We start from the raw sequence: 15,041 nt of genomic DNA on the forward strand, positions 1-15,041 counted from the left end.
GGGCGCCTCCCGCATCGCGAATCGCATCCCGGCTGGGAGAGGTATCGCAGCGCACCCGGTCAGCGGGTCTGACCGGGGCGCTGCAATTGCGAGGATGTAGCGAGCGCTCCGGGGAGGAGCGGGGACCCGGAGCGCTCGGCGTAACAGAAGTCCAACAAATGAGAAGATTTGAAGCTATTTACTATCAGGGAAAAAAGATAGGTCAAAAAGTTGAAAACGAGTGGAAGAAATGGGATGAGGCATCCTAGCTGGTAGTGGGTGGGGGGATAGGGGTGTGGGTGGGATTATTTATATTGTGTAAAGCGAATTTTGAAATGCATTATTGTAATTTTGTAATTGGAAATAAAATGTAAAAACTTAAAAAAAAAAAAAAAAATCTAATTAATCGCTGTAATCCACCGAATCCGCCATAATCCTCTGCATACATGGATCTGAAATGAGAAGAAAAAAAACCACAAAAAATTGGTTAGTATATTTTTGGCGCTCTCCGCTCCAATTGTTGCAAAACTACAGCTCCCAGCATGTCCAGACAGTTGTTTGGCTGTCCGGAAAGACACTGGCAAAAGGGTCTGTTCACATTATCCAAAACGTACAATGTGAACAGAGCCTCACACCCTTACCAGCCTGGCTCCCTAATGACATCATCACTAGGGGCGGGGCTACACAGACCCGGCAGGAACAGGGAGCGAGGGAGGTAAGTGGACATCGTGTTCTGTACACAGTATATACAGCTATCTATAGATAGCTGTATATACTATAGAAACAGTAGTATCCAGCTCACCCCTGCACTGGTGCTCGGACTGGACTAGGACTCGTCCACATAGCATATGAAAGAAAGAGAATGTCCAGCGCCAACTGGTGGATATGGAACTTCTTTATTTAGTTGCTATGGGAAACAACAAGGACTCAAGTAACGTGACGCGTTTTTGGCCCACAGGGCCTTAGTCATATCAATGTTACATGTGTTAGGATCATTTATATATGCAGTGTAGGAGCGACATGGATGGGGTGTGTCCAAAACACGTCACTGAAATACCTGTGCACATAATTACAAATGCTCATTAAAACCGACATGTGTCAGAAAATCAATAACAGAAACATCATAATAAAAAATACCATATAGAAAAAAGGGGAAGGATTTTTTGGGACTTTTGCTGGTGAGAAAAAACCTCAGTGGAATCCTAAACTAACAGGAACATAACCAGATGTTGTTAGCAAGAAGAGATGGAACCTTAGAAGACAAGCCAAGAGCCAATAACTATGGAACTACAGGAACTAGTTAGATAAAACATTCTACGTGATCCTTAAATGCAAAGGACAAAACAAGCACATATTCTTGGCACATCACCCAAAGGAGGTATCCATGGCAGCTTAACCTAAACTGCCAGGCCTTATATTTAGTGGTCGTAGGCCGCCATGTCAATTCAACAGAGATATTAAATAGGAGAAAGGAGCCGCAGCCACAGGGGAGTAGGACCACTTGGTGAGCCAGTGGATGGGACACTGACCACTCAAAGAAATTTGCCACTGATATTGGAATGATGAGTAACAGGCTCTATGTTTTATGAGGTGAGACAGCCCATTAGTTCATCAATAGGGACCCAGAGGCCAGTCCCCACTGACCCTACAGTAATGGCTTGTCTTAGGGGCTTACTGGGTTAGCAGGAACAATTTCTGATTTAGGGCCCTATTAGATGGGCTGATGTCTAGCCAGCGTATTATAAGGCTTAACTATCAGGCAATTGCTTGGGCAACCATTTGCTGCAGTCATTTGTTGGCAAGACACTCCTATGAACAGGTCAGAATGAAACAATCAGCTGATGAACAAGTTTTTGCTAGTTCCTTGACTAATTGCTGGCCCTATAACACAGGGCCATTTCAACCTGTTCAGCCAAAACTCTTCCCATCTAATAAGGCCCTTATTTCTATGCTTATCAAACCAAACTTGGAATAGACAGGTTATCCTCTGAGACTCATATAGACTGCCCAAGGACACACCATACGATTTATGCCCAAGGACACACCATACGATTTATGCCCAAGGACACACCATACAATTTATGCCCAAGGACACACCATACAATTTATGCCCAAGGACACACCATACAATTTATGCCCAAGGACACACCATACAATTTATGCCCAAGGACACACCATACGATTTATGCCCAAGGACACACCATACGATTTATGCCCAAGGACACACCATACCATTTATGCCCAAGGACACACCATACAATTTATGCCCAAGGACACACCATACAATTTATGCCCAAGGACACACCATACAATTTATGCCCAAGGACACACCATATGATTTATGCCCAAGGACACACCATACGATTTATGCCCAAGGACACACCATACGATTTATGCCCAAGGACACACCATACGATTTATGCCCAAGGACACACCATACGATTTATGCCCAAGGACACACCATACAATTTACACCCAAGGACACACCATACAATTTATGCCCAAGGACACACCATACGATTTATGCCAAAAGACACACCATACAATTTATGCTTTTAAATGGTAGCAAATGTTTCTTTTAAGCATTGGAAGATTTCCCTACATGTTTTATACTCACATTCTTTATTATTAAGGTTATAGATAAACAGTTTATATACTTTTTGACAATATGGCTCTTTTTCTTTGTCATGTGTCATTACATTAGTTTTAGTAAACTGTTGTTCTTACACAAATTTTAGTCAGTTGTATTACATATTTTATCTCTCTTGGTCCTATGGTAATCTTTACTTATCTGATCGAAACATAAAAACTTACATAAGTTCCTTCAAGTAGTGTCTCCATGGTTTTACATAACAAATCTGTTATGTAATTCTGTTACTTCTGCTGACTTTACCAGGTTAGTTGCATTTGCATTATATGAAAATGTGCCAGATAATTTTTTAGTGCTGTTTTGTTATATGGGTGCTACAATGGGCAGTTTATGTAGAGAAAAGTAGTGAGGCCACCACTTTGTTGAGATCACAAGGACAATAGCGTATTGCTGCTCCACAAGGCACAATTCAGTCATTTCCAGGGGTGTATGGGGGATGCTCAGCAGTGGATTCCTTGACAGGGCCATGCAAGGGCTATTCCTGGCAGTATGAGGGGTACTGTAACTTTCTCTTGGACTGCCAATACAAACATGAATATACAGGGTGCAACAATGCCCATAGCGTGCCAAGATGTCCAGTCCAGTTTTATTAATTCATTAGGATAGTCGTGCAGATGTTTGAAGGTACTGGGATTAAACTATAATTTTATGTCAGGAAGTTAACATGTTTTTATTAATGTTCCCTGTGCATTACTTTTTGATTGGAGAGGGAATAAGTGTCATAGCACAGGGGGTCCGACCACTGGAACCCCCTGTGATCTCCACCCCGGTGCTCCGGCTCTCTGCATGAATGACGTGTCGCCCACAGCATGAAGTTGTGGCCCCCTCCATGTATCTCTATGGGAGAACCGGAGATACACGAACAGTGGCAGGACCCCCCCCCCCCCCCCAATGGATGTTATGCAGGTCAGACAGACTGGTTTGTGATGGGGCATATTTTTTACCAGAGACTATGTTAATTTGGACAGGTGACCTGGAATTTTGTTAAAGAAAATCTGTCAGAATCCCAGGGTCTCTTGCACTGGCCCTAGTTCTGGCATTTTTTTCCCCAGCATAATGCTGCATAGAGCTAAAAAAAAACTTTGAAGGCAATGCACTATGACTAAATACTAGCAGTTTCCTATCATGCATGCTGTACCCATGCCCAGAGAGAATCTCTGTACTTCAGCTGTCAGTCAAGCCTGACTGCGCAGGACGAGGGTTCAGCGAGTGTGACTGAAAGAGGCAAAATCCCCTCCCCATGTGATTGGATACCAGTCACGTTGTACACCTCTCAAAGTTCTTCTTTAGCTTCAAGGGGTTGAATGGAGTAAAAAAAAATACTGCAGGCCCCTTTTTTTCTAGGCTCAAATCCAAAACAATGTACAACAAAGTTAACCCAACAAACAGATCCCATTCAAGTCAAGGGGACCTTTCAGGAACCTTTGGTTTCTGTTTTGCAATAGAACATCCATGTCTGTTGTTTGTGACTGGAATAGACTATGCGATGGAGCTCCCTAATGGAGCACCAATGCAGAAGTGACCCTATAATTGGGTTTTACTATGTGCCTAAATAGCTGAAGAAGAATCTGCTTAAAAATAAATAAAAACTGAAAAATTGTGACCGTGTATGTATTCATACCTCCATAGCTATATCATTCTAAATTGAAGGGGTTATCCAGGAAAAAAAAATGTTTTATATATCAACTGGCTCCAGAAAGTTAAACAGATTTGTAAATTACTTCTATTAAAAAATCTTAATCCTTTCAGTACTTATGAGCTTCTGAAGTTAAGGTTGTTCTTTTCTGTCTAAGTGCTTTCTGATGACACATGTCTCGGGAACCGCCCAGTTTAGAAGAAAATCCCCATAGCAAACCTCTTCTAAACTGGGCAGTTCCCGAGACACGTGTCATCAGAGAGCACTTAGACAGAAAAGAACAACCTTAACTTCAGAAGCTCATAAGTACTGAAAGGAATAAGATTTTAATAGAAGTCATTTACAAATCTGTTTAACTTTCTGGAGCCAGTTGATATATAAAAAAATAGTTTTTTCCTGGATAACCCCTTTAAGGTCTCGTCTAACAAATTCACTTGAGAAGTCACAAAATGAGTAAAATCCTGCCTATTTGTGTGCAGCTAAAGAGTAACATGATCTGTTATAGCACCGCTAAGTAAAGCAATATAAAAAGCAAGCTGATATCCAAACACTTTCAGAGGCAAAGTTATGGAGAAGTAAAGATTGAGCCTAGATTAAAAAAATATCCTAAACTTTGAACATCCCACAGAGCACCATTATATTCATTTTAACAAAATGGAAACAATATAGAGTCCAGTAAAACTCATAGAGCGGGGGTGGAGGGCAACAATCAGAGGGGGGAAGAAGGGTATCAATCCCAGAGGTAAGGAAAGCATCAATCAGAGGGGTAAGGAGGGTATCAATCAAAGATTGCACAAAGCGTTAGTCATGGCAGAACCAGTCCTCCTATGTCATTTTCTTCTTTCTGTTAACATTCACAATGTTACCGAGTGCATTGGTCCATGTCAGATTTTTGCTGAGCCTGATTGTAGGTCATGAATCTATGTAAGGCTGGGTCTACACTGCACTACTGATTGATTTTTTAACTATTCAATATCAGCTGCAGGCCACAAGATTGCATACAACTTAGTGTATTGGTTTGGACCGCCATAGCTCAACATTTGCTGGATATATGAAATTCCTGTTAATACCGTTCCTGGCTAAGGTGAGTCGCCACTGCAGAGCAAACCGCATCCACTGTAAAAAAATTCATTTTTTGACTAACCCTTTATACTTGGATGGAGGTTTACCTTCTAGCAAGATGACCCAAAATATATAGCTAGAGCTAGATTGGAGCGGTGTAAGGGCAAACATTTAAATGTGTTGACATGGCCAAGTCAAAGCCTAGATTTCAACACATTCCATCTAATATGGAGTCATTTTGCTGGAAGTATGGCCAAAAATTCTAGTGTTTAAATGTGCTAAGCTAATAGAGTCATATCTATAAAAAAAAAAAAAAAAACTGCATTGTATTGCAAAAGAAGAAGGTGGATACTTTTGCACACTAAGATAATTTTTTTGTGTTTATTTTTGTTTGTGCAAGGGTATGAATACTTTTTTAAGGCAATGCATACCACAAAAAAGGGGTCAGATCACAAAAACAATAAAATGAAAAGTGATCAAAAGTGGCAAAAAAAAATAAAAAAGTTTAGTAAAGAAGTAAAACGTAACAAATACTATACAAATTTAATATTGTTAAAATCATACTGACCTAAAGAATAAAAGAAACATGTCAATTCTTGCTGCACAGTGAACAGCGTAAGGCTGGGTCCACACTACGTTTTGTCCCATACGGGAGCGCATACGGCAGGAGGGAGCTAAAACCTCGCGCTCCCGTATGTGACCGTATGCGCTCCCGTATGTCATTCACTTCAATGAGCCGACCGGAGTGAAACGTTCGGTCCGGTCGGCTCATTTTTGCGCCGTATGCGCTTTTACAACCGGACCTAAAACCGTGGTCAACCACGGTTTTAGGTCCGGTTGTAAAAGCGCATACGGCGCAAAAATGAGCCGACCGGAACGAACGTTTCACTCCGGTCGGCTCATTGAAGTGAATGACATACGGGAGCGCATACGGTCACATACGGGAGCGCGAGGTTTTAGCTCCCTCCTGCCGTATGCGCTCCCGTATGGGACAAAACGTAGTGTGGACCCAGCCTAACAAATTCATCCCTGCAAATTCATTTATTTTTTATTTTGCAGTATTTCATATGGCAAAGTAAAGGGTGTCATTACAAAGTCAAACTGGCCCTACAAAAAATAAGCCATCTGTAGATAAAAACAAAAATGAGAAACACAAAAAAGACTATTGCCCAAAATGGGTTAAAAATATAATTTATATGACTTATTTTTGCGTTCTTACTTTTAAATTAGTTTAAAATTTTTTCTTCACTAGAATCTTCTGACCGTTGCACTTAGGTAATCAGTTAGGTTGGTTTTATCTGGTTTTGCACCATTTCTTATCAGCTTCATCGGCTATTGCACCTGAACTGTCAAGTTCCTAAAATACAATTATAAAAGAGAAAACCATAAAACAGCAAAACATAACTATTGAAGACTCCCAGAAGTGTGAGAATACACCTAGCAGACATGCTGAGCCTTCTACTGCTGCTCTTAGTTGGAGCCACTTTTGCTCAAGAATCCGGTGAGTTACTAAAACTATATAACATTATCACTGATGCTGATTAGTGTTGCTCACGAATATTCGCAATGCGAATTTTATTCGCGAATATCACATATTCGCGAATATTCGCGAATATAGCACTTCAGGGGTTTTTTTTGTATTTTTTTTTATTACAGTAAACATCACAGTGATCATCCCTCTCTGCTTCCAGCTTGTGTGGTGTAAAGAAGGCTCTAATACTACTGTGTGAGACTGGCGTGCGAATTTTCACATATGCGAAAATTTACATATGCTAATTCGTTTTATGCTAATTTTTGTCTATACTCATTTTCGCATAAGCCAATTTTCGCATACGCGAATATTACGAATATGCGAATTTAGCGAATATATGACGAATATTCGTCCATATATTCGCGAATATTCGCGAATTCGAATATGGCCTATGCTAATGCTGATACAATTGTTATACAGATCAATTCTGTAAGCTAGTATTATACCCCCCAAATAACAAAACACTATAGATATTGATCAAAAGTAGTAAATCAATCTTTATTAGAAAAATGTATATACAACAATATAAAAACTTAAAACAAATGGCACAATAAGCAATCAATATAGTAGACACACACTATAGAAGGCTAAAGGAATAATAGTTATATATTGCACATACCAAAATAAAATCCAAAATACTCCCATGGAAAACTTTTTTTTTTTTTTTTCATCAACTGGTGCCAGCAAGTTATACAAATTTGTAAATCACTTCTTTAAAAAAAAATCTTAATCCTTCCAGTACTTTTTAGGGGCTGTATACTACAAAGGAAATGCTTTTCTTTTTTTATTTCTGTTCTGTCATGACCACAGTGCTCTCTGCTGACCTCTGCTGTCCAATTTAGGAAGTGTCCAGTGCAGCATATGTTTGCTATGGGGATTTTCTCCTGCTCTGGACAGTTCCTAAAATTGACCGCAGAGGTCAGCAGAGAGCATTGTGGTCGTGACAGAAGAGAAATCCAAAATGAAAAACATTTCCTCTGTAGTATACAGCCCCTAAAAAAGTACTGGAAGGATTAAGATTTTTTAATAGAAGTAATTTACAAATCTGTTTAACTTTCTGGCGCTAGTTGATTTAAAAAAAAAAAGTTTTCCACAGGACTACCCCTTTAAAGGGGTGGTCCAGGAAGCAAAAAACAGACCTATTTTGTTTCAAAGACTGTTCTCTTTCTGTCTCTACTTTGAGTGAGGTATGACAACTTGGCTCCATTCACTACAATGGAACTGAGCTGTAGAACCACACCCAACCTGGAGACAGACAGGGAGCAGTCTTTGAAAGAAAATAGGCCTGTTTTTAAAATAGATTTGACTTACATTTTTGGGGCTTTAATTATATATGTCCATCAAGTTCAACATGGTATAAACATTCTCAAACATTTAAAGATAAACCCCAATATAAAGATAAACCCCAATTTTTTAGCTATTGGCTCACTTTTGAACCCTTTCTAGCTCTATGTACTTTGGGGGGGGGGGGGGGGGGGGTTCACTCTGCGTTTTTGTCTTCCTTTCATTGGTTCCGTTAGAGTACTTTTAATTTTGCTGTAAGCCAAAACCACTCAACAAAATGCATACCTTATAGCCTTTTTTTATTTTTTATATTATAAGTCAATAGGAATCGGATTTTGCCCTATACAGCAGCATCCATTTAAGAACCCATTAACAATCTACTTTTTCTCTTTTCAAGTATATAAAAACATATATGTTTAACACAAACAAAAATGCAGTGTGAACTCATACTTAATGTGAAGCCAAAACTGAACTTTATATACAAGAAAATGGAGTAGGCCTTGGGCACACAGAGGAAAATGAGAAGGAACATTACCTCTGAAATTTTGTTGAGAAATGTTCTGTCTGCTCCATGCTGAAATGAAGCAGATATGAAGCAGAATGGTGCAGAATTTGATGCAAAATGTGGCAGATTTTGGCTATGTTCACACGTCGGAATGTCCACACAGAAAATCTCAGTGTGGACATTCTGCAAATCCCTGATGCCGGCATATTATGCCGGCGCTAGGACCGCACAGGTATCCGCCGTTTCATAGACAGCTATACATTTCATGCGTAGTCCGCAGAAAGAATTAATCCGAATTTCAGTGACGGAATATCTGGCATGGAAATTCCACCGTGTGCACAGTGCAGCAAGATCCCGTTGAATTCAACTGGACTCTGCTGCAGCGGAATGTACATGACAAATTCCAATGCAGAATTTCGACATGGAGATTCCGACATGTGAACATGGCCTTAGAGTGAAAAACAAAGTCCCGTTGACTTCAATGGGATGTTTCCTTGCAGATTTTGCCTCAAGAATGACTTACCTATCACATTGAGTGTTTTTATTTGCTTCCACTACTTTATGCAAGTTTTTATGCCCAGGATTACCCCCATTATAATCTGCCCTTGATAGGATTTAGAATCCAGGTGGATTCATAGAGGGACAGTGTATACTTTAAGGGGTATTCTGCCCCTAGACATCTTATCCCCTATCCAAAGAAATGGGGATAAGATAAAATCTGTTCACAGGGGTCCTGCCACTGGGACCCCCCGCGATCTCCCTGCAGCACCTGGCATTCGTTTAGAATGCTGGCTGCAGCGCCGTAGGCTTGTGATGTCACAGCCACGCTTCCCCCCATGACGTCACACCACGCCCCTTCAATGCAATTCTATGGGAGAAGGCGTGGCAGCCATCACGCCCCCTCCCGTAGACTTGCATTGAGAGGGGGGGGGGAAGCGTGATCTCACGAGGGGGGCCTGACCTTGACGTCACGAGCCTCCAATGCTGCATCGCTAGTCATCATGCACAGAGCAAACTTTCTTCTTACTCTGTGCACCGGAGGACTGGGGTACCGCAGTAGAGATCGCAGGGGGTGGGTCCCCCGTGATCAGATATCTTCTCCCCTAGAGGGCAGAGTAATCCCTTTAAGTAAGTTTTTCCTATACCAATTTGATTAAAAAAAATGTGTATATATTTGTCCCTAGAGCTATTGTCTGTGTGTCTTTGTGAGGAGACCAAATACAGAAAGTGTAGAAGGACAAGCAGGGCTCTGTGCAGTGAGGCTCTATGATATTTTGCCAGACAGGTCCTAGTCATATTCTTATGTTATTATCTTTTTATACAATTTGTCTACATTATTATATACTTCTTTTTCTTTACATATATATATATATATATATATATATATATATATATATATATACCGTATTTATCGGGGTATACCACGCACCGGCCTATAACACGCACCCTCATTTTACCAAGGATATTTGGGTAAAAAAAGTTTTTACCCAAATATCCATGGTAAAATGAGGGTGCTTGTGTGCGCGTGTATACCCCGATATACCCCCAGGAAAGACAGGGGGAGAGAGGCCGTCGCTGCCCGCTTCTCTCCCCCTGCCTTTCCTGGGGTCTAGAGCGCTGCTGCCGGCCCTTCTCTCCCCCTGGCTATCGGCGCAGCTGCCCATTCTGTCCCCCTGACTATCGGTGCTGGTGCCCCATTGCCAGGGAGAGAAGGGGCAGTGGCACCGATTGCCGGCGCCGCTGCCCCGTTGCCTCCCCTCATCCCCGGTGGCATAATTACCTGGTTCGGGTCTGCGCTGCTGCAGGCCTCCGGCGTGCGTCCCCGGCGTCGTTGCTATGCGCTGCACGGTGCGGCGCATGACGTCAGTGCGCCGTGCATAGAAACGACGCAGGGGACGCATGCCGGAGGCCTGCAGCAGCGCGGATCCGACCCAGGTAATTATGCCACCGGGGATGGGGGGAGGCAACGGGGCAGCGGCGCCGGCAATGGGTGCCGCTGCCCCTTCTCTCCCCCTGGCTGTCGGCGCCGCTTCTCTCCCCCTGGCTATTGGTGCCGGCACCGATAGTCAGGGGGACAGAACGGGCAGCGGCGCCGATAGCCAGGGGGAGAGAAGGGCCGGCAGCAGCGCTCTAGACCCCAGGAAAGGCAGGGGGAGAGAAGCGGGCAGCGACGGCCTCTCTCCCCCTGCCTTTCCTGGGAGTGTATCGGCGTATAACACGCACATAGACTTTATGCTAAAGATTTTAGCCTAAAAAGTGCGTGTTATACGCCGATAAATACGGTATATATATATATATATAATATACACAGCCGTAGGGCCCTGCGGCTGATTTATATATTATTCATACATTTGCTCTACTGATTTTATGCATATAATAAATTATATTTAGATTTGGAAACTTGTATTTTTTCCAAATTTTTTAACCATCCATCCATCATATTATCTAATTTTGGGTTAGTTTGCTGAGGACTGAGTACCTTCTTTTTTCTAATTTATGAATCTGTTTAACTTTCTGGCACCAGTTGATAAAAAAAAAAAAAAAAAAGTTTTCCACCAGAGTACCCCTTTAAAGGAGTTATCCGGCGGGGGCATGGGGGTTTAAAACTATGCCCATTGTGTGAGATATAAAAAAAAAATAAAATAAACCTTTACAGCACTCCCATGGTTCCTCCATTTTCTTGCTCTTGTCCCCTGATGCAATTGCCAGTGAGCATCAGGGGCCCAATGTGTCATGCTACTGCTCAGCTAATTAATGGCCGCAGCAATGACCTGCCTTGGTCAGCCGATTTACAGTAACACTGCAGCTGAGAAAGGAGATTGTATTGGGGGACTGAAGCAGGACACCAGAGTCAGGAGCACTGGAGGTAAGTAGAGGTTTTTTTTTTATCTCACAAACTGGGCATAGTTTCTAAACCCCACCCCCTCCCGTCGGATAACCTCTTCAGTAAATATGCCACTATGCTATCCCCATTGTTGATGCATTACTTTACATTTATATATATATATATATATATATATAACTCAATGTGTGTGTGTGTGTGTGTGTGTATGTATGTGTGTGTGTGTGTGTGTGTGTGTATGTTCCAGCATCACGTCCAAACGGCTGAAGATATTAACATGAAACTTGGCCACATGTTACTTATATGTCAACAACAAACATAGGATAGGTGATTTAACCCTTACTCACCCATATTTGCCAAGGTCAGGGTTTTTGTTTAAAGTCCCATACAATTCTATGGGAAATATATGTTACTGCATAACTTCCAAACGGCTGGAGATATTTTGATAATACTTGGTCACATGTTACTTATATGTCCACTTAAAATATAAGATAGTTAAGTTAACCCTTACCTACCCCCATTTGTGAGGGTCAGGGTTTTTGTTTAAAGTCCCATGCAAATCAATGGGAAATGTATGTTCCCACATAACTTCCGTACGGCTGGAGATATTTAAATAATACCTGGTACACATATTACTTATATGTCAAATAAAAAGATATGATAGTTAAATTACCCCTTACCTTCACCCTTACATAAAAGATGGGTTTTTGTTTCAAACCCCATGCGAGAATATGGGTCTTCCAGTACCTTACTCCACAAGCTCCGCTCTGCATCTCCTGGTGAATGTGTCAGTCCGGCTTGCAAGCCATACCCCATCTGACAAAGAGAGGAGTTCGGCATATGAGGTTGGGATATGAGGTCAAGAAATGAGGACGGGATATGAGGTCGGGATAGGAGGTCGAGATATGAGGTCAGGATATGAGGACTGGATATGAGGACAGGATATGAAGTCGGGATAGGTCAGTATATAAGGTCGGGATATGATGACGGGATATGAGGTCGGGATATGAGGTTGAGATATGAGGACGGGATAGGAGGTCAAGATATGAGGTCAAGATATGAGGTCGAGATATGAGGTCGAGATATGAGGATGGGATATGAGGACAGAATAGGAGGTCGGGATATGAGGTCGAGATATGAGGACTGGATATGAGGACAGGATATGAGGACGGGATATGAGGTTCTGGATATGAGGTTGAGAAATGAGGACGGGATATGGGGTTGGGATATGACAACAATATATGGGGATGGGGTATGAAGTCAAAAGATTCCTCCTTTGTTGATTTTCCTCCCCAACAAGGATGAGGAAGGAAAAACCAGGCAACGCCGGGTACTCAACTAATATTATATATATATATATATATATATATATATATATATATATATATATATATGATTTAGAGAAACGCTCCGGCACGGCTAGTCACTTAAGACACTCAGGCATATCTCTGCAGGGCAGTTCAATTGCACATATCCCATAAGGCCGTAATCGGTGCTACACACATAATTGGTGGCTGTCCATTTAAATCACCATAAGTAGAGAAAAATGGAGCACTCACCCAATGTATTTTCCAAAAGGTACTTTATTTCAGCGGTATCAACATTCAAATCATTCAGACATTTGTACAGGGCAGTAGATGACAAACAAGAAGCGGGGAAGTCTGAAAGGAGGGCTCCAATTGTTTTCACGCTCGAGTGTCACTTATTCCGTCCCAAAGTTACATCATAACCTCTTAGTATGTTTAAAAAAAAGTTAGCACAGTGTAACCTGTATATACAAGATACAAATATAATCTCAAGTGACAAATATAAAGTGCTTTAAAAACAATACAATTGATCAGCTAGCGAATATCATAAAAATACACTAAATTTATTTCTATCATTAAAGCCGAGGCCCAATTTCTATAATATGCAATATCTTTTATCTGTCATCTTCTTGCCTAATTGCTAGTCTATCAAGGTCTTTCTCTAATATTTAACAATACAAGCTGAGTTTGAAGTATCCTGCTAAGTTATCTGCATATAAATATATGTTCCATTCGTCCCCCAGGATCAATAATAAAAAGATAAATTTCAGTAGTGTCTGGAATTGCAGAAGTGTCTCACAGCCTCTAAGGTTAAAGGAGTAGTCTGTTGCAGACTACTCCTGCTCCGTCCTGCCCAGGCTGCCCAAAAAAAATAAAAATAAACCATAACTCACCTTCCTGCATTCCCGCGAAGCACCGCTACAGCTGATCGGTCCTCCAGTCCGTCTTCTTCCTACTTTCGTGTGCACAAATCGTCACAAGGCACTCAAGGCTTATCAAGGCAGGACAGAGCAGGAGTAGTCTGCACCAGACTACTCCTTTAATCTATGACTCATCACAATGGGTCTGTTAGCTGCCCAATGGAAACCTGAAAGAAGAGATCCACCATACAAAAATGGACAACCCCTTAAGGGATGATTGAGTTTACAGTTTGTTGTGTTCCCTTTGTTCCCAGGAGACTTTGCTGTGGAAAACTCAGATCAGTTAAGTAAAGCTGCCAATGATGAAGATGAGAAGTTGGATGATGCCTACAATGAAATGGAGAGTGATGAAAAAGATTTGGATCTGAGTGAAGAAAATCACCGTATTAAGCCAAAATTTACTGAAAAAGCAGTGGGTGATGTCTGCCCTAATAAAGGAACATGCATCAACCATTTTTTCCCCACCCCTAGACAATTCTTTGTGGCCCAGGTAGGTTTATATGTGTGTGTGTTTTAGTGTATACATGATAACACCCACTTCTATTAACATTTTAATGTGTTCATGTAGGCCCTAGATACTTACTGCTGCTCAGATGAAGTTTGCTATAATTTGTGATGTAAAATATTAGGCCATTGGATTGGTAACATCAAATATATATGGATTTAAATATATTTCATGTTTTAAAAGCTCTTCTAGCACATATAGCTAGCGGAAGTGAATCCTCCTGTCAAAAAGACAACTACACAAAAAATTGCTGTACCTTCAGGTTCAGAGCAAAACATATCTAAAGGGGTACTCCGTTGCTAGACATCTTATCCATATGATAAGGGATAAGATGTCTGAATGACGGCTCCGGTTGCTGGGAACCCCCCGCGCGATCTCTGTGCAGACACCCAGTGTTCTAAAAATTATATTCAGAACGATGGGTTCGGAGGCCGTGGTCATGACTTCACGCCCCTCCCACCTTCCTCGTGATGTCATGCTATGCCCCCTCCATTCATGTTCCAGCTCCTGGACCCCCACGTTCAGACATTTTATTTCCTATCCTTAGGATAGGGGATAAGATGTCGGAGTACCCCTTTAACATGTTCTCCAAGGAACAGAAGTGTTTTATATGTGGCTGGGAGCATGATAAACATTAAAAATAACTCCCACTCACCTACTGCACTTTTCTGACAATATTTTTTTACTACTAATAGTTTTCACTACAAGAAGCAGTAAATCTATCTATACATTTTTACCATTAACCCATCTAGGACACAGGGCATACAGGCTCCCTGGGACTTAAGGACCCAGGGCGTACCTGTACGCCCATGGGAATTCC

At 41.6% G+C, this 15,041-nt stretch overlaps 1 protein-coding gene and 1 long non-coding RNA gene across 3 annotated transcripts in view; one reads left to right on the plus strand and one right to left on the minus strand.

Annotated features, from left to right (window-relative positions):
• Window positions 1-302: 302 nt before the first annotated feature.
• LOC130282871 (uncharacterized) overlaps window positions 303-15,041 on the minus strand; it is a 35,276-nt gene continuing 20,537 nt past the window's right edge. For both annotated transcript variants that reach the window (XR_008846542.1, XR_008846541.1), the window contains exons 4-5: window positions 6,547-6,684; window positions 303-431 (exon numbers count right to left, since the gene is read on the minus strand). This is a non-coding gene — a long non-coding RNA (uncharacterized LOC130282871). The remainder of the gene's footprint in view (window positions 432-6,546; window positions 6,685-15,041) is intronic.
• Window positions 6,725-15,041, plus strand: part of LOC130282868 (C-type isolectin Sp-CL4-like) — a 29,109-nt gene continuing 20,792 nt past the window's right edge. The window contains exons 1-2 of the mRNA XM_056531747.1: window positions 6,725-6,828; window positions 13,971-14,206. Of these exons, the coding sequence (XP_056387722.1) occupies window positions 6,774-6,828; window positions 13,971-14,206 (291 nt within the window). The 5' untranslated portion in view covers window positions 6,725-6,773. The remainder of the gene's footprint in view (window positions 6,829-13,970; window positions 14,207-15,041) is intronic.

The sequence above is a fragment of the Hyla sarda genome, chromosome 7 (genome assembly GCF_029499605.1).
Source record: "Hyla sarda isolate aHylSar1 chromosome 7, aHylSar1.hap1, whole genome shotgun sequence".
In the NCBI taxonomy this organism is placed as follows: Eukaryota; Metazoa; Chordata; class Amphibia; order Anura; family Hylidae; genus Hyla; species Hyla sarda.